The sequence below is a fragment of the Protopterus annectens genome, chromosome 13.part0 (assembly GCF_019279795.1).
Source record: "Protopterus annectens isolate FY-2018-M chromosome 13.part0, PAN1.0, whole genome shotgun sequence".
NCBI classification, from domain to species: domain Eukaryota; kingdom Metazoa; phylum Chordata; order Ceratodontiformes; family Protopteridae; genus Protopterus; species Protopterus annectens.
This window is the reverse complement of record NC_056747.1, coordinates 151,832,993-151,853,088: the sequence shown is the minus strand read 5'-3', so window position 1 is coordinate 151,853,088 and position 20,096 is coordinate 151,832,993. Positions and strand designations below refer to the sequence as shown.

Here is a 20,096-nt window from a genome sequence, read left to right as displayed (position 1 = left end):
GTATATCAATTGCTTAATTTTATGGATAATTGGTTTCTTGAATAATTGTTTGAAGAATTGTAGGGACAGGGTATTAACTGGTGTTTTAATTCATTTTGTTGCATCTGATGATGTCTTCGGAAACGTGGTGAAACTGTTAAGTGTTTATGGTTTCTTTTATTCTTTTGTGCCATAGTTGTCTGTTTATCCAGCACCATATCTGCGTATTTCTGGAGTGCTGGTGGACTGTTTAGTGACTGAAAACCTTGATAGAATAACTGATGCCAGAAGGGATGTGTGTACATATACATACATATATGTGTATACAGAGAAACACAAGCGCGCGTGTATTTTTTAAAGATATACACACACATGCCCATACATACACACACACACATATATTATTTATTTTATTTTACATTTGTTTACCGGGATAGTCCGACTGGACACAGGTCCATTTTCAGCAGAGGCCCGGGTAGAAAAGCTCCACAAATAATTACAATACATTCTCTTGGTTAACATTAACAGTTAGACAGAACCTTAGTTAATTAACATTAGCATGATATGAGACAGTATTCATGAAGACAGTTACAAAGTTAGTTACATTACAATAGTAGAATTGCAGACAGTTACAAAGTTAGTTACATTACATTAGTAATATTTGCAAGGTACAGTATATTTTGGCTCAGAGTACAGTATGTTTGTTGAATATGGATCAAAACAGTAGTTTGATCTGAGATTTATAGAAGTATTTGCTAAAATTTGTGCAAAAGGGGTAAGATGGTAGAGCATAATTGGTGGTATAGCTTTGTGTCACTAAGCTATTGGTGGTTGAGGACAATGGTGTTTAAGTGAGTACTAATAGTTGTGACTTGTTTGGTCTAGCCTGGGGGAAGACATGGACATTGCCAGTGTTGCATAAAATGTGATTTTATGTTTTTTTTGAAGAGGGAAGGTGAGGATATTGAGGTTAGGTGATTGGGTAGGAGGCTCCAGGTTTTAGCAATGCAGCAGGCGTAGAGTGATTTGCCAGCTTCATTTTTGTGCTTGATGACTTTTATGTGGTTTTGTTGGGTTGATCTTAAGTTTCTGGAGGGAGTATAGTGTTGAATTAATTGTTGCAAGCCTGGGGTTTTCCTAGGGAGGTAGTAGAGCTTATGGACAGTGGTGAGTTGGTTGAGTAGAAGGATTTGGGGTAACTCAAGCCAGTTGAGTTGTCTGAGGGATTGGCAGTGATGGGACCTATAAGTGGCTTCATTAGCAAATTTTGCAATTTTGTTGTAGCATGACTCAATTTTTGAAAGTTCTGCTTGGTGAAGGTTTGTTAAGATTGGGGAGGCATACAGAAGTATAGATAACAGATGAGTTCTGGCTATGGTGGCTTTTGTGTGTCTGGTCATGTAGTTGTGGTTTCTATAAAGGAGTCCCATCTTTTTATTGACTTTGATTGTTTGAGAGATATGGATATCATATTTAAGTTTATTATCAATTACTACTCCTAACAGCTTGGTGTGAGGAGTAGGGGTAATGGTAGTGTTGTCTTTGGATATTATTGAAAAGTTATTGTTTATGGGGGGGATCTACTTGGGCTAAAAAGAATAAGTTGAGTTTTCTTTGGGTTAAGTAACAATTTGATGTTTGTGAACCATTCTTCGGCAAGGGTAAAGTTATTTTGTGTTATAATTTGGAGTTCATCAAGGGTGCTAGCAGCACTTATTTTAGTGGTATCATCTGCGTATTGGACTACTGAGGTGGAGTGTAGGGATGGTGCTATGTCATTAGTGAATAATGAGAATAATAGTGGGCCAAGGATGGATCCTTGTGGTACACCAATGGTTATTGGGAGTAGGGGCGACAGTTGGTTTTCCCAGAGAACAGCTTGTTGTCGGTTAGATAAATAGCTACTGAACCAGGATAAGGTGGAAGAGTGTATGTTAAAAGTGGCAGGTTTTTCTAGTAGTAGACTGTGGTTCACCATGTCAAAGGCTTTAGATAGGTCTAGGAATACTGAGGATACAAACAGGCTGTTGTTTCTGTGGGCATTAATATTATTTGAGAAGGATAGCAATGCTGTGGTTGTACTGTGTGATGGTCTGAATCCATGTTGGGATTGTGATAATAGATTGTTGTTAAGCAGAAATTTCATTAGTTGCGAGTGGACTACTCTCTCTAGAATCTTTGATAGGCGTGATAGTATTGCAATAGGGCGGTAGTTAGTAAGTTCAAGGGATTGTCCCCCTTTATGTAATGGTATTATGTGTGATACTTTCCATGATTTAGGTACTTTGGATTCAGTTATAGATCTGTTGATGAGAATGGATACAGGATAGGCAATAGCCTCTGCAGTGATTTGTAGGAATTCAGCTGGTAGTTTGTCTACTGCTGGGGTTGTTGGCTTCAGTTTTTTGAGGAGTTTGGTAATAGTTGTAGTTTTGACTGGTTCTAGGGAAAAATTATTTGTATTATCATCATATATCTATATATCTATCTATATATATCTATATATCTATCTATATCTATCTATATATATATATATATATATATATATATATATATATATATATATACACATACATCTCGGAACACTTTATAATCCCGAAATTCTGAAATATCGAATTTCAGAATCCCAAGATTATAAAGCTGAAAGCTCAGAACACCAAAACTCCAGAAGCGCAAATTTCAAAATCCCGAAGTTCGGAGATGTTGAAGTAGCACTTCTGGTGTTGCAGTGTGTGAATGGATAGGTGGAAGTTCAGGTAAGTATTTATGTTTAAGGGTCTTGGTTAGGGGCTTTAGTGTGTGACAGTGTGTGTTGTGACTGTGATGTGTGTGCAAGGGGAGTGTAGGTGTGTGGTGGTGTTTTTGTGTGTTTGCCTGTGTAATGCGACCTTGGAGTTAGTATAAGTAGGGGGGGTGTGGGGGGCATAGCCCCCCCTGCATGTATGCAGCGTAGGTTTGTGTGTGGGGGGTAGGTGTGTGTGGTGTATGGTTAGTGTAGGATTCGTGATTTTAAAATTTGCGCTTCTGGGGTTTCGGGACTGTAAGGTTTCGGCTTTATGATCTCTAAATTCTGAAATTTAGATATTGCAGGATTATAAAGTGAACCTATATATAGATAGATATATACACACATACATATATACAGATATATATATATATATATATATATATATATATATATATATATATATATGTACACACACACACACACACACACACACACACACACACATATATATATATATATATGTAAAACACACATGCACTGACACTGTCTTTTCTGGTCTACTGCCTCTACCTCTGCCATAATTATATAAAGGAAAGAGACTATAAACTGATGTGCTTTTCATTCTTGAAACATCCATATAAATGGTACTGATGGTTTTAAGAAAACAAACAATGATCTCAAAAGTAAGAAAAAAATAATTCTGCAACTTAAATTAAAAAGCTTCACTTCATAATAACATTCAAGCTCCAATGACTTGTTGCAGTATCAAAGTGCCCCTACATTTAGATTCTAGTAACTCCAGTCTCAAACGAATTCATGTAACAGCCTGCAGTAGCATTCACCACATACTGCATTAAGTGAATTTGAAAAACGGCAGCTCTCCACAAAACACCAATAAACCAAAAAGGAGTGCAGTCACATGAAGAAAGATCTCCAAAAAGTTGAAATGCACTTTTAATATATCCAAACACGCAAAAAAACACTTCCACATTAACGCTCTTCACTAAGATAGCGTTTTCGTCTCCTCACTGGACTTCATCAGATGCTAATACTAATTAAAACACACATATTTATATACCTCTATTAAAACTAATAATCCAATAAAAAAGCTTCAATTAAATTTGAATGCACAAATCAATTCACATTCTAGGCTCATAAATATTCATAAATACTTCTTTCTATAAATATAATTAAAATAATTTATACATCTTCATTTCTTATAAATAATTAAAATACTATCAAGAAATAATTTGATACATCATAAATACTTAAAAAATTCTTATTTTTATATAATATAAATATTCATTGTAAAGGGAAATACATTTTATAACACAATAGCTCCATCTATTGGTACAAAATTATATTCCTACTAAACTAACATTCATAGTTAGCTGCCTTAGGAAAATACATTTTATAACCCAATGGTTCCATCTATTGGTACAAAATTATATTACAACTAAACTAACATTCATAGTTTAGCTGCCTTTAATTTTAAAAGGGGTAGAATAGACACATGTTCATTAAGACCTGGGTGTTTACTTGCTTCTAATGTCACTTGCCACCACAACTCTCTATACCCAATAGTATCTTCCCATGGACCCCCTCTAATCCCATCCTTTATATGTTCAATAACTAAAGAGAAATTTGCTTTCTTTACATACCTTTGAATGTTTATATAATGCATTTGTTTCTTTTTCTTTTATTATATCATAGGTATGTTCATACACTCTTCTTTTCAAAGTCCTCTCAGTTTTACCTATATAAAAAGATCCACACTTTTCACAGGTAGCTAGGCATACTAAACCCTTCGTCTCACAATTATACATCCCTTTACTACCAATCTATTTCTTTCTACTTTCTATATAGATTTTCTCCTTATTGACCATATAGTTACATTGATTACATTTTCCACAAGAATATGTACCTATCTTTTTCACTCCCTTAATTTTATTTTGACCCACCTTTTTCTGTTCCAAGTAATCTTTTATATAGTAAGGATTTCTGTATACTACTTTAGGTATACCTTTAGGAAGCCCCCCCCCCAAGTCAGTAAGTGCCATAAACCTTTCCCATTCATTGACAAAAACAGTCCTAATATTATTGTTTAAAGCATTAAATTCTAGGGTAAAAGCATGTTGATATTCTTCATTATTAATAAATACTTTATCTTTTATTATTTGTTCTTGTCCATCATTTATTTTTTCTCCTAATATAGGGTAAAATTTATCTGTTCTTTTCTACCTCCATCCTAATATTACTGACAAATTCCTTACTATATCCTCCATCTATAAACATACCCTCCAACAAATCACATTCCAATTTAAAGTCCTCAAATTTACTTGTCATTCTCGATCCCCTCACAAATTGCCCTTTTACAATATTCTTTTTGCAATGTGTAGGGTGTGCACTATTATAGTGCAAATAAGAATTACAGTATGTCAATTTCCTATATACCTTAGATTTGAAGCCATTGTTACTTTTGTAAATTTCTATATCCAAAAATTGTAGCTTATTTTCTGAAACATTATAAGTGAATCTCAAAAAATCAGAAGTCTCTTTAATATGTGTAAAAAATTATTTTAATTTCTCTTCCCCACCTGTCCAAAAGATGACTATATCATCCAGGAACCTCTTGTATAGGTTCCAACAAGACTTGAACCTAGAATTAAGGATATATGTTTCTTCCCAATTGGCCAATACTATATTTGCAAATGTAGGTACACAGGCTGCGCCCACAGCAACACCTTGGGTTTGTTGAAAAAATTCCCCATTAAATATTAAAAAATTATTTTTCAAAACTATGTCCATCAGAATAGTGCACGCTACCTTGTCTTTATGGCTCAATATTCCATCTTGGAACACTTCTTCTTCAAACATTACCATACCTTTTGAACAGGGAATAGAAGAAAAAAGATCCACTATATCTATTGTTACGAATAAAATATTTTTATCATATATCTCTAAATTAACATTTCTTAAAAGGTCCCATGAATCTTTTAAAATAGCTACTTTTTTAGTCCATATATGTTTAGTTTTATTATCAATAAATTTGGCTAGGGGAAATGTCTTAGACCCATCTGCAGACACTATAGGTCTTAGTGGGGGATCTTTTGAATTCTTATGCACCTTAGGAATACCATAAATTACTAGAATTTTAGGCTTATCCTCCACTCTAAGGTAGGAGAGACCATTTCCATCTATAGTCCCTTCATTATACATAGCTTCTAGTTCTATATCTATTCTTATCCAATCTAAGGTAGGAGAGACTATTTCCATCCATAGTCCCTTCATTATACATAGCTTCTAGTTCTATATCTATTCTTATCCACTCTAAGGTAGGAGAGACTATTTCCATCTATAGTCCCTTCATTATACATAGCTTCTAGTTCTATATCTATTCTTATCCACTCTAAGGTAGGAGAGACTATTTCCATCTATAGTCCCTTCATTATACATAGCTTCTAGTTCTATATCTATTCTTATCCACTCTAAGGTAGGAGAGACTATTTCCATCTATAGTCCCTTCATTATACATAGCTTCTAGTTCTATATCTATTCTTATCCACTCTAAGGTAGGAGAGACTATTTCCATCTATAGTCCCTTCATTATACATAGCTTCTAGTTCTATATTTATTCTTATCCACTCTAAGGTAGGAGAGACTATTTCCATCTATAGTCCCTTCATTATACATAGCTTCTAGTTCTATATCTATTCTTTTATAAGCTACCATAATTTCATTTTTGGACACCTCTGTATATTTTACTTCATCTCTAAGAATTTGATTCATTTTCCCTTCATATACTATAGTATCCATAAGAATAGCTCCCCCACCTTTATCTGGTTTCATTATTATGATGTTTTTGTTCTCCTTCAATTCATTTAATACTTTATATTCTCCTACTTGGAGATTCATGTTATACCTAGTTTTCTTATAAACTTTTCTTATTTCATTTTCCATCACATTCTCTAAATTTTTAAGTTGGGGGTGCATAGGGGGATTATATGCAGATGTTTTTTTTAATCTAAAATTATATTCAACTTTGTTCTGAGTATCACCCTTATTTAATATAAGTTTCAAATTAATTTTTCTCAGAAATAATTTTAAATCCAAGAGTGTTGAAGTTAAGTCCCCTTTTATCTGAGGAATAAATTTGAAGCCTTTACCCAAAAGACTAAAATGTTCTTTTTCAAGTACTACCTCACTATAATTATAAATTGTGAATCCATTCAAAGTATTAATAATTCCTCTTTCATCTGATTCCTTATCTATTGAATTAAGGTCCGGGTCAGGGGTACATTTAACTAATATCTCCCTCTCCCCCTTCTCCCCCCTCTCATAGGAAAATTTTCATTTTGAGGTCTATAAAAGGGCCTATATTCCTTCTCTATTGAGGGAAATTCCTTGTCATATTCATTTTCATTCCATAGTTCTTCCCTAAATCCAGGCTCCACTACCTGTGTCTTTATATTATTTCTATTGTATTTATTATTCTTTTTATTATTAGCATATGCATACATGGCAGGTTTTGGATAACTCACATTATTTTCATAATCTTGCAAGTCCCTTTTCATTTTATCCATTTTTCTAGTAATTAATCCTTTACATTTGTCTTCTATATCTCCCATTATTTTGTAATATTTCTCTCTCTCATTGACAATACCAAACATCAAGTCTTCCTTAGTAAGGCCTTCTGTTTCATTAATGTCTTCTTTTAAATTCGTTAAAATCCTATTATTTTCCTTTATCATCAACTTTAAAATGTCTAAGCCACTTCTATTAAAAAGTTCAAGCAATTCTTTATGAAATATCGAGCCTAACTGTACATTATTTGGAACTTTACAAATTCTTAAGCCTTTAGGAACAATGTTCCTACTAATGCATTCATTTAAATACGCATTTTCAATAATAAGCATTTTATATTTATACATACTTCTAGATAAATTATCCAACATTTTGTTAAATGAGTGTCTATTTGTAAACCCATTTGGGCCATTGAAGTCCAGTTTAAAACTAAAGCTTTTGTTAAGCCAGTCATTCGTATCCATTATATTATTAGACCTTGGAGTTAGTATATTTAAGTAGGGGGGTGTGGGGGGCACAGCCCCCCTGCATGTATGTAGCGTAGGTTTGTGGGGGGGGGGTAGGTGTGTGCATGTGTTGTGTGTGTGTGTGGTGTATGGTTAGTGTAGGATTCGTGATTTTAAAATTCGCACTTCTGGGGTTTCGGGACTGTAAGGTTTCGGCCTTACAATCTCTAAATTCTGAAATTTAGATATTTCAGGATTATAAAGTGAACCTATATATAGATAGATAGATATATACACACATACATACACACACACACATATATATGTAAAACACACATGCACTGACACTGTCTTTTCTGGTCTACTGCCTCTACCTCTGCCATAACTATATAATGGAAAGAGACTATAAACTGATGTGCTCTTCATTCTTGAAACATTCATATAAATGGTATTGATGGTTTTAAGAAAACAAACGATCTCAAAAGTAAGAAAAAAATAATTCTGCAACTTAAATTAAAAAGCTTCACTTCACAATAACATTCAAGCTCCAATGACTTGTTGCAGTATCAAAGTGCCTCTACATTTAGATTCTAGTAACTCCAGTCTCAAACGAATTCATGTAACAGCCTGCAGTAGCATTCACCACATACTGCATTAAGTACCCTAACCCTCTCTCCCACCTTAAACAAGATAAAGGAAAAGGATCATTAATTCCATGCAGCTTACATGGCCAGGTGATGGAAGCACATTGCCATTTCTTGGAATCTCTATCCTGTACCCTGGTGGAAGAAATGCATTGAATCCTAATACAAGGTCTGGATGACCATGGAACAGATGAGAAACACGATCAATTACCCCAGGGGCATCAATGCTAGACAAAGAAAAATAAAGAATTAACTGTTACAAAGATGTCACATTAATACATATCACTAAATCAACATTACACAGTAATTCAGTTTGAATTTTAAGTAAGTATGAACATATGAAAATATGCATACTAGTAACCAAACACCATTTTTCTCCATGTATGATAACCATTCTACTTAAGTGCAAAAGAAAACATTTCCAGTATAACTGCTGAATTTCAAAAACAGACTAACATACTTCTAGGAGAAATGTGATTTTTTTGTACAAGCCTCCACTCCACCCCCACAGCTACAAAAGCAACTGTACTGGTATTCCACAGTAGGAACTGTTAATTGAGAGCCCACCATGTGTATCCTCCAAATTTGAAAAATGAAAAAAGCAACCAAGACCTGTATTAGTAAAGATGCAAGCCTACCAGCAGAAAGAGTTGATACTACCAAAACTGTTGCAAAAGAGCAAATTATTACAAGTACAGCAGAGTGTTTGTGGAAAATGATTATTCACTATGCACCAGTAATCTGAGGGAATGTTGAGAGGCAGGTGTGACACACACGCTGCTGTATTCAGCAGTCATCAGAATATTTGTTCCTGGAGGAGCAAAATCATTTTAGAACAGGATAAGGAGGAAATGGAAAACATTTGTCTAACAAAAAATATTCCTTCATGCAGAAGGGGGCTCTACTTCTCATTCTTCTGATAATAAACCACACAGACTTTGCCGCTGAAACCTTTTCCACCATCCCAAAGGAAAATGCTTCAGAGACAGAGAAAAGCACAGGAATTGACCAGAAGAATTGGCAGTAGTTTGGGATTGAACCAGAATCTAGAGATGGGAGATGGAGATGATCAGGAAGAAGACGGACAACACAGAAATTAGTGAATAAATGTGAGATGCAAAGCATTGATCGCATTTGTGAAATATGACTGCATAAGAAAAAAGTGGAAAGAGTGCACTTTTGTTAACTTAGGCAATCATATATTTATATACATGAAAACAAACCATATTGATATATTTTCATTTGCAAACATTATACATCACATATAATCTTCTATATACAATAACCATCAATCAGACAGTGCATACCTCATTCAATTCCTGCAGTACCATAAACCTCATTCCTCTCCCAAAACATTATTCTACCTATATTCTTCCCACAGTTCCCAGTTTACTATGTAATTTGCTCCTACCCTTTTCTGAAGATCCCAATTACAGTTCATTTACCTACTGACTTTGATTTCCATTTTCTAGCAGCCACCAGAATTAAACACAGCAAGGTCTAAGTCTAGGCAATTCAGATTCTGTATCACATCTTAAGAAAATCACTTCCTTAGTTATGCTAATATGCTCACTCAGTATTTCTGACAGAGTAGTCTGAAGAGAATAAGTCTGCTAACGCATTACACTCCCAAAAATATGTTGCCAATTCAGCTTTATTACCCATCACACTTTCAACATTTGCAATCTATCAGAGGAAAAATTCTTTGGTGCCTGCTTGGGCTAGAAAAATACATATGCAAACACTTCCATGAAAAAATCCTAACTCTTCTAGTCTTTGTTGCTTATTTGGTAACCATACATGTACCCCTCCAATTGTTTCTTTGTGAATTGCTTATCCAGTCTCTTCCCAATCAGTTCTAACCTCCTCTGATTGATTCCTATAGATATCAAGCAATATTTTATATGCCCCACTAATTTATTTTTTTTTAAACAGCAGCTTCAGTTCTAGATTGTGCTAAAAATGCTACCAGTGCTGGTCTCTCACTTAGCATTCCTTTATTCCTTTCTCTTTGTTTATATCCCAATATCAATACTTGATAGAGAAGGCAGTCACTAGTCTGCAGTTCATGGCCTCTTCCCATTCTATTAATGTTCCCTCTCTAATTATGTATTCCCAATACCTTGGTTTCTTTGCCAGTTTTCTCCAGTATATTCCATCCCTCTTGCTCATTCTCTGAAACCCTAATTGCAGTCATCCCCATCGGCAGAATCTCCTTTCTCTATTCAAGTGGTGGCTTAGTTCTTAGAATAATTTCTACTTTAAGGAGAACAACAGCCGTACAAAATAATATATTCATAAAGATCAGCATCCAAAATTCCAGTCCCTCCTTATTTCTCGAGTTTCCTCCATTTTATCATCATCCCTTTCCACTTGTGCTATTATCATCCCTTTCCACTTGTGCTATGTATGGGAGCTTTAATTGTGTATGTCTGAAATATCACTTCAAAATCAGGCAATCCCAAACAACCTTATTCTATTGGAAGGATCACCTTATCCCACTTAACTTTTGCCCTCTTCCCTTCCAGATAAAATCCTTTAATTCTTTATTAATTGCTATCTACAACTTCTCCTCTGGTTGATAAAAGTATGCCTGACATGTGTGTAAAACTAAAGGGACTAAAATATTTTCACTGCTTGCATCTCAAAATAGATCTTCCAGTTTCTCAGTTTTTATATTAACTTTTGTTTAGTCTCTTCCAACATATCTTTAGCTGACATAACAGAAACCTTTTTAACCCATACTCAAGTACTTCATTTTAACGTATACCCATAAATATGGGTGTTGCTGAACTAAGTTGTATGTATGTACATAGTTTACAGCATTGCTTTTATCTTCATTAATTTTCTATCCCAAAAAGACTTGAAGCTGTCTCAAAATGTTCCAAACCACTGAAATGTCCTTTTCTGGTTTTATCATGTACAAAATATCATCTGCAAATAATGCCAAATTATCACGATAGCCATAATGATTATATCCTTAAATTTCTGAATCCCTTATTTTCTTTGCCAATGATTCTAAATATAACATAAATAACAAAGGGGAAAGAGGACAACTCTGTCCGGTTCCTCTGTTCAAAACGAACTTGCACCCCCCACCCTACACACACACTTTAATTTTCACCATTTGTTGATTTTGTTAAACTTGTAGGAAAGTGAAAAGATTTTGCCTCACTTCATGTCAGTAATGTATGAAAGAACACTGAGGGGAGGGAAATAATAAGGAAAAAGGCAACTGTAAGCAAATCAATTTCTGTTCTTAACATGATTTCTATGAAACTTTTTACAATATGCACTGCATGTTTTACAATAAAGTATTTTAGTTGCTCTTGTATGTGATAAAGTTATTGAAATAAATAGATGCCTTTTCTTTTTCTTCTCCTCCTCCTCTCTTTTTTGGTATTAAGAAATGTACGCATGATGGAGCAAAAACAGAAGAAAAGGTAGACAAAAGCAAGTTTAAGTTAAAAGGCTGTAATCTTGGATTGTTGAGGTAAGGGATAGGGTGCAAAAGTACACAAATAGTAATATACATAGACACGATATGTTTTCTCTTACTTTTGCAGAAGTGAACGTCTGGATTAAGACCCATGGCTTAATCTAATAAATTTTAAGTGAAAACAAGTAGATGTGAAAAAATATAAAGCAATAAATGTTTCAGCTCGTCTTTCAGGCTGCAGCAGAGGACCTCATCTTTCTTTTTGCTCTTACGTTTCCATGAAGCCAAATTGACGATAGGGCAATAAAAGACAGAACACTGGTTTCAAGTTCAAAAGTTAACGTTTTCTGAAATTATGAGACTTGTTTTCAAATCTGGGAGGGGAATAAAGATAAAGAACAGACACCAATTAGTATAAGTAGAAACATATGCAATAATACGTGTCAACATGGATAACCTCAATTTCAGCTTAATTAAGGCCTGTGTCAGCAGCTGTTTATGACAGATGTTCCTAATTGGGGGGGGGGACTATTTCTTGAAGATGTACATAGTTATGTGTATTTGTATTAAATTAACAGGTAATAGGGGAGTTCTGGGGTGAGTTTGGGTTTTAGTTTGAGGGTTTTTATTAAAACAAAAAGTCTTGTAAAATGTGACTAGGTTCCAATGTTCAGAAAAAAACTGTATAAAGGAATAACCTGCCAAACCATAGTGGGTGCATGTATCACAAAAGCATATACATATACATACACATACATATATATATATATATATATATATATATATATATATATATATATAATAGGAATAATTACTTCTTACCATTATGGTGACACATTCTATATTATAATGGAATGTAAATGGTCTCAGGAGATGTAGACAAAAAGGAAAGAAAATTTAATTTTATTAAAACATGTATGGTGCAAATAGCAATGCTACTGCAAGCACATTTGGAAAGAACAGAGCATGTGAATTTGATAAAGGATTTCAAGATGGATATTCATCAGAATATCAGGGACAAAGGAAATTTGGAGCACTTACGTTAATTGCTAGAACTCCTCCAATAGTGATAGAAGAGGGAAAAAAGATAATGGCAGATTTGTGGTAGATAGGGGCTACTGGCAAAGGAGGAGGAGGATTACTCTGGCATGTACTTATATTCCACCTAAAACTGCTAATGTGGAGCTCAAAAATGTTTTTAGGAGAAATAATCAGCTTAAAGCAGGGAACATTACTTAGAGGTGGTCACTGGAATTTTTTGAAACAATAAAGATGTGTCTGAGGGGCCAAGAAGGGAAACTACAACAAAAGAAGGTAGATTTCTGGAGAAATGTATGTAAATATTTGCCATGAAAGAAGTTAATTCAGTAGTAGTAATTCAGAGAATTTACATATTATTCCCAAGGGTATAATAACTGGGCTAGAGTAGACAGTAATTATATTTCACATGAACATGTGCATTTAAGAACTTTGACACACATCCAATAACTATTTCAAATCATGCACTAATACTTTCCAAGATAAAAAAGCAGGGTAATGAAGTAAAGATGAGACATCGGTACCTACCGGTTATAAAAAAAGAGAGGAATTTAAGGAATGGGCAGTGAGAATTGCACAGGAGTTATTAGGGAAGATTGAAAGTACTCCAGATGTTATAGCTAGTGAGTGGGATAAAATGAAAGTGGACTTTAAAAATAGGGTAGAAATAAAAGAAAAAAAAAATCTGTATAAGTAACAAGAATTATTTATCAGGGCTGACAAAGGTTAAAGTATTACAGGATAAGGAGACTCACAGAACAAGAACTGCAGAGTGCTAAAAAGAAAATAAGGGAGTACCTGGATAATGTACATGAGTTTAGAAAGATTGCTGTTAAGCAACTATTTTTTGCTAACTCCAGAACACAAAAAAATATATAGTACAACTGCTTACGTAACAGAAAGTAGAAAGGGTTATTGCCAAACTTAAGGAAGCCTTGTAACAAGAAAAATAACCAGGCATGCTCTAGAGGCATCAGCGAAATTTTGGAAATTTTATGAAAATTTGTATAAAGCAGGGAAGTGAGGAAATCAAGAAAAAGCACAAATGGAAATATCTATGGAAGATTTGAATATGCCAAGGTTAGAAGTATGTGAGGCTCTAAAATTAACAGTTAAGATAGGAGGAAAGGAGACAAATGATGATGTATAATCAATCTGCAGGAAAGTCTCCAGGAACAGATGGTACTCTGGTGGAGGAAGGAAGAAAGTGAAAAGTCCGGAAGGTTTTGTTTAACAGTATTTTTTATTTAAAGGAGGGGAGGCATTAACATCCTGGAAAAACAGTTATGATGGCTGTAATACATAAAGACAGTAAAGACCATCATATCCAGCTTCATACATGCCCATTTCAATTTTCAATCATGTCATAGTGTTTGTCTATTATCAGCTAAAAGAATGGCAAAGGTGATGCCAAAATTGATAGATATACATAAGTGTGGTTTTCCGGAGGGGAGGAAACTGTTTTAATAACATTAGCAATGATGATCCAGAAGGAAGCAAAACATAAGAAAAATACCACTGTCATTTGCTTTGTCTTTATGCAGAGAAAGCATTCAACAGAGTAATCTGTCATTTTATGAGTAGGGCAAAGATAAAATAAGAACGTTAAATAGAAGGATATACTAGAGCTCACAGCCAAAAAATCAAAGGCGGAGGGTTCCTCTTTGATAACTTTATTTGAACAGTTGAACAGAGACGTCATCTTTCCCCTTCGTGGTATGCATTACACTGAGAACCACTGGCAAAGAAAAAGGGTACTCAGAAATTCAAGCCTATAACTGGTATGGTAATCATAAGTTGGCTTTATTTGCCGATGATATTTTACATGGTATAAAACCAGAAAAGGACATTTCAGTGTTGTGGAACAGTAGGCTTTATTTGTAGATATTATTGTACTTGACAGAACAGGAAAAATACGTCTCAGCGTTGTGGAACATTCTGAGACAGTCCTGGGCTTTGAGTGATATAAAATTAATGAAGATAAAACAAATGCTATAGCTATAAACTATGTACCCACATATGAACAGATACAAAAAAAAACATTTAAGGGGACATAATAAAAGGAAGTATTTAGGCGTATGTATTAAAACGATTCTGTTCTGTCAGTGAAAGATATGTAGGAAGAGACTAAAAAGAAAATTCAAAAACTGAGAAAATGGAACCTCTTGTCTATGGAGCAAGACGCCAGCAGTAAAAAAAATGTTTTTAGTCCCTTTAGTTTTATACACAACTCAGGTGTATTTTTAGAAGTTGTGGATAGTAACTAATACAGAGGTGAAAGAAGATGGCAAGAATCAAGTGGGATAAGTTCATCTTCCCACTAGAATGAGGACGTTTTGATTACCTGATCTGAAGGGATATTTTAAAGCTACACAGTTGAGGCTCTTATACATAAGAGAAGCAGAAAGCTACAATTCAGTGTAGAAAGGGATGATGATGAAGCTGCGGATAATATAAGAAATAAGGAAAATGTCGGATTTTGGATGCAGATCCTTAAGAATATGAATATAATATTCTGTACGACTGTTAACGTGGCAAAACCAAGATCTAAGCAAACACAGAAATGGAAAAAGGAAATTATGCCCATAGGGATAACTGCGATTAGGGGTATGGAGAATAGGCAAGAAGGGTCTAGAATTTACTGAAGGATGCTGGCAAAGGAAGCAAAGCATTGGGAATAAACACTGACAGAAAGGTAAGAGAATGGGAATAGATCAAGAAGATACTGGGACTGCAGGCTACAGACTGTGTTCTATCAGGGCTTGAGAGAGTACAGACAAAGAGAAAGTGATAGGTGAGTCCTAAATGGAAGACGTGCATTGGTTGAATTTTTAATTAACTCTAAAACAGAAGCTACTGTTAAAAAAAGGGTAATTAACAGGGCATGTAAAATACTGCATGATGACTATAGGAATCAGAACAGGTCAGAAAAAACTGGGAAGAGAGACTAGATAAGCAATTCATAATGAAACAATGGGAGAACATATGTACGGCTCCCACATATGCAATGAAATCTAGAAGTTTTAGGATTTTTGCTTGGAAGGGTTTGTACAGGTATTTTTATACCCCATGCAGACTCCAGAGAATTTTTCCTCAGGTAGATGCCAAATGCTGGAAGTGTGACGGGGAAGAAACAGGTAACTGGGAACATGTGTTTTAGAGTGTAATGAGCTGGATGACTTCAAAAATTCCCTACAGAGTATTCTGTCAGAAATATTGGGTGAGCAAATGGCTGTTACTTAGGAATTTTTTCCTTTCTTTTTTTTGAGCTGGGACACAGGATCTGAATTGCCTAAACATAGTAAAACCATGTTCAGCTTAATTTTGGTGGCTGCCAAAAAAAGCAATTATTAGAAAATGTAAAGGAAAGTTTAAACCAACTGTACTTGAATTATTAAATATTGTAACAGATAAAAGAACTGGAAGTGGGATGTTCAGAAAAGGGAAGGAGCAAATTACATACAAAAAACATTATAGGAGTGAGGTTCAAGGGATTGCAGGAATTCAGCAATTTATGCAACGTTGGACAGAAAGACAGTGGTTACAAACAAAGAAGATATGTAAAGTGTAATGTGTGCAAATGGGGTAAAAGTTAATACAGTTTTCTTTTCTACTAATGAATGTCTGCCTTTGTCTTAAGTGTTAATTTAATTAAGGTGGTAAAAAACAGCAAAGTCACTAATCTCATGCAATAAATATTGGTAACGTTATGATTATCAGCACCTCTAAAAAGTATGCAATACCAGTATTAGAATCCAAAGATACATTATATTGACAGCTAATGATCTACTGACAAAAGATCCCAGTGTATCATTAAATTACTTCAAAATGCAAATATAATTAAAAATAAATGTACTCAACCGGCAAATCTGTAATGATAAACTAATCCTTTTGCGTAGTAGGACTCCAACATACAAAAAAGCTTCAAAATACTGCCACTACTGCTATTCAAAAGATTTCTACTGTCCACTCATATAAAAGTGTAGTTAACAGCAAATATGATTTAGACAAGACAAAGTTTATATTAGTCAGAATAACAACACTGTAAAGTTTATATTAGTTGTCAGAACAACAAGACTGTATCCAGTCACTAGACTAATGAATACATATTAAAGAAACAGAACTACCAATTCCAGTATACTTGTATAATAACAAAAAGGCAGCGAAGGGTATCGCCTCATAAAATCCTCCATTTAAACCTGCAACAAATACAACTGCAGTGTCAATAATCTGCAGTGAGCACACACCAAGACTTATCCGGGTGGTATATTTACTTTTAAAGACACTGATAAATGTATACTACTTATGAGCAATAATTAGAATAATTATTAAGGCCTTACAGATACAAAGGAATGACTGTGGATTATTAAAAGGGGAACTTTATTCGCTCCTGCTTTAAACAAAGTTTTTTTTGTTTTTTTAATAGGTGTAATTTTCCTTCCTAACCAACAGAGGTCATTAGAATACCAACAATGGGCAATACTGAGACCCTTTTGAGTAATTTGTGTGCATTAGTCAGCCATTACAAATGTGCCAGCAGTAAATACAGTGTTCTCATTTTGATGCATTTGTATTTTCAAACAGCAGTATACTGGATTTCCATTAAACAAATCACTTGGAGATTTTAATACTGATACTGCAAACGGTTGTTTAGATCTGCTAATAACTACAAATTGCTTTAATACTACTTATTACATCAGTGATTTCACTATCAATTTGTCGAAATTCTGACATGCCTGCTGATTTGGTGATCGTATGATTTGATGGGTTATTTAAATTTGAAGTGATGATTACACAACTGGCAATGCTATGTTTTAGCAAAACTGGTCTAGTCTCTATTGTTCTGGCATTCTTAAGGAAATAAAAGAAACTAAAGCATACTAGGGCTCAACATTATTGCTGCTTTTTTTCTTTCTTCTGATTGTGGTGATGCTCACAGTTAAACTAAAAACTTCACTTACAACTGAAGCACTACACATGACGCCATCTGTATCCAGTTTTTTTTACAGTGATTAAAATACAGTTTATGTTTTATAAACAAACTACGCATTCAAATGTACAGATAGAAGACCTACACAGGTACCAAATTGGGTGAATGAGCAATATGCATGTATGTACATACACATTATATATAAAACACTGCTCAAGAACTTGTTTTCATCTGAGATAAAATAAATCAATGATACATAATGGAAATTATAAAAGCAGCAAAAAACTTGTGCATTGCATCTTAAAAATGTTCTAAGTCTTACTAAAAAAACTCACTGCTTTATATGTTTGCAATGATTTGCATCAAATATCTTGAAAAAGAAAAGTGGTACCTTTGTCCCCAAGACAAATGTATCAAAATGTAACCAAAAGCACTGTGTAACAAATAATGTTTTCATGAAATTTTTATGAATAAAGCATTAACAAAATTGTACCATGGACAAATACACATTCATAGGTATATCTGCAAAAATGCACACAAGTGCATAATTAAGGGAACTATAACTATATACAACATAAAATGTTAACATTACTGTGCATTTTTCTCTGAATATAGCAGTAAATGTCAAAGCTTTTTACAAGATACACAATCTCATTATTTTAACATCCTGTACAGAAACTAAATTGTTTGGAAAAAGCATTACATGATTTTAAATACTTCAGCTGGTGTAGTGTAGTAAGGGAAGGGGGGCACAAGCAATCCCACATCACAGCCATATGTTTTCCAGGTAAGTACTGAATTACAATATAGTTTTTTTCATTTGTGGGATCCATTTCAATGTCACAGAGAGAGCGCGAGAGAGAGCATAAGTCTGTGCTGCTACTGACCAAAGTTTGAGAATTAACTCCTCGTAGTGTCAGCCAATGGGGACAGGAAGTAGCAGCAGATGGTCTGCTCCTCCCTTAGGGTGGGGGGAGGGTTTGGTAAGACTGATTGCCTGTACAACCTCAACTAGAGACCAACAGCTTTGTCACTTAGCTGTCTGTTAAAGAGTGAAATAAGTACGGATGTCACTGTACAAGGGTCCTCCTGTAAGATATCTTGATTCACCTATTGCCACAAAATTACAGCTCTAGCACCTACACCACTACTTCTACAGGGTCTATGTTCCTGTGCTCTAGGATCTGTTCTAAAGCTTTCTCCCTCAGAAGTCAAAGGGGCTGACCAGCAAAGAGACACCTCTGGCACTACTGAACAAAGAGTTACAGAAGTACTCAAAGTTAGGAGGCTGCTTGCAGGTAGTAATAAAGAAGGGAGCAATTAAAGAAATAGAGCTAAGCACTTTAGAGCTGCATACCTATAAATCGTATTACAGTTTTTACGACACATAACTACCTTTAAAATCTCTCTATGTGTACATTATATAATATATGCACATATTACACATGTATTATACATGCATACACACACACACACACACACAGTGAATGATGCCATAATAATGCTACCACCTTAGACATCTTCAAATAATAGTAACTAATTATCTCACTCAGAAACACTACAAAAAATTAAGTCAGCAATAGGAAAGGTAAACTTAAAAAATGTCTTGGGTTATCCTCATATCCCCACTATTTGAAATCTACTAATTTTGAGATCAATCAACCTTGGGGTGAGTGGAAAACCTCTTACCAACCAAAGTTTCATAATTCTGAATTCGCAACACCACAACATGCAACTAAAATGGGAGAATCTTAATAGTGGTAGACTATTCTCATTCTGAAAAAAGCTTGCATTAATAATAACCATGTATCCCTTACAACTTGTAAGTAGTAGATTGGCATTTTTACAAGCAACAGTTTACTGAATAGGCTTTAACCATATTGTAGGCATTTTCTTTAATATCGAAAATTATCTGCAATTGTGTAATGGTTGAAGACATTCCTCCTGCTGCTACTCATTTTTTTTCCCTGAAAAGAGCTAAAAATTCTGTAGCTGAACTATCAAGCAATTCTATCAGCAGCACGCAAACTTTGGACCTTAATACCCCAAGGCAAATCTTCAGACTATAAACAAACATGCTTACGTGCTCAGCTCTGTGGCATAAACAGACAAATCCCTCTTACCCAGACGACCAATATGATGAGCTGCCTGGGAGCTGGAGGACTAGAGCAAGGGATGATGGGATTGACAGGATGATACTGGCATGCCCACTGGGGGGGGGGGGGGTTATGTTGTAGCTAGGCTCATTGCTGTGCTTACACCTTGCAGAAGATGGGTAAATTACAAATGCAAGGCCACAAGCAACAGG

General features: G+C 34.7%; 1 protein-coding gene across 2 annotated transcripts in view; it reads right to left on the bottom strand.

Moving 5' to 3' along the window:
- The window catches only part of SIN3B (SIN3 transcription regulator family member B), a 1,843,877-nt gene that overhangs the window by 1,587,128 nt on the left and 236,653 nt on the right, over positions 1-20,096 (bottom strand). For both annotated transcript variants that reach the window (XM_044090740.1, XM_044090739.1), the window contains one exon: positions 8,464-8,608. In XM_044090740.1, coding sequence (XP_043946675.1) covers positions 8,464-8,608 — 145 coding nt within the window. The remainder of the gene's footprint in view (positions 1-8,463; positions 8,609-20,096) is intronic.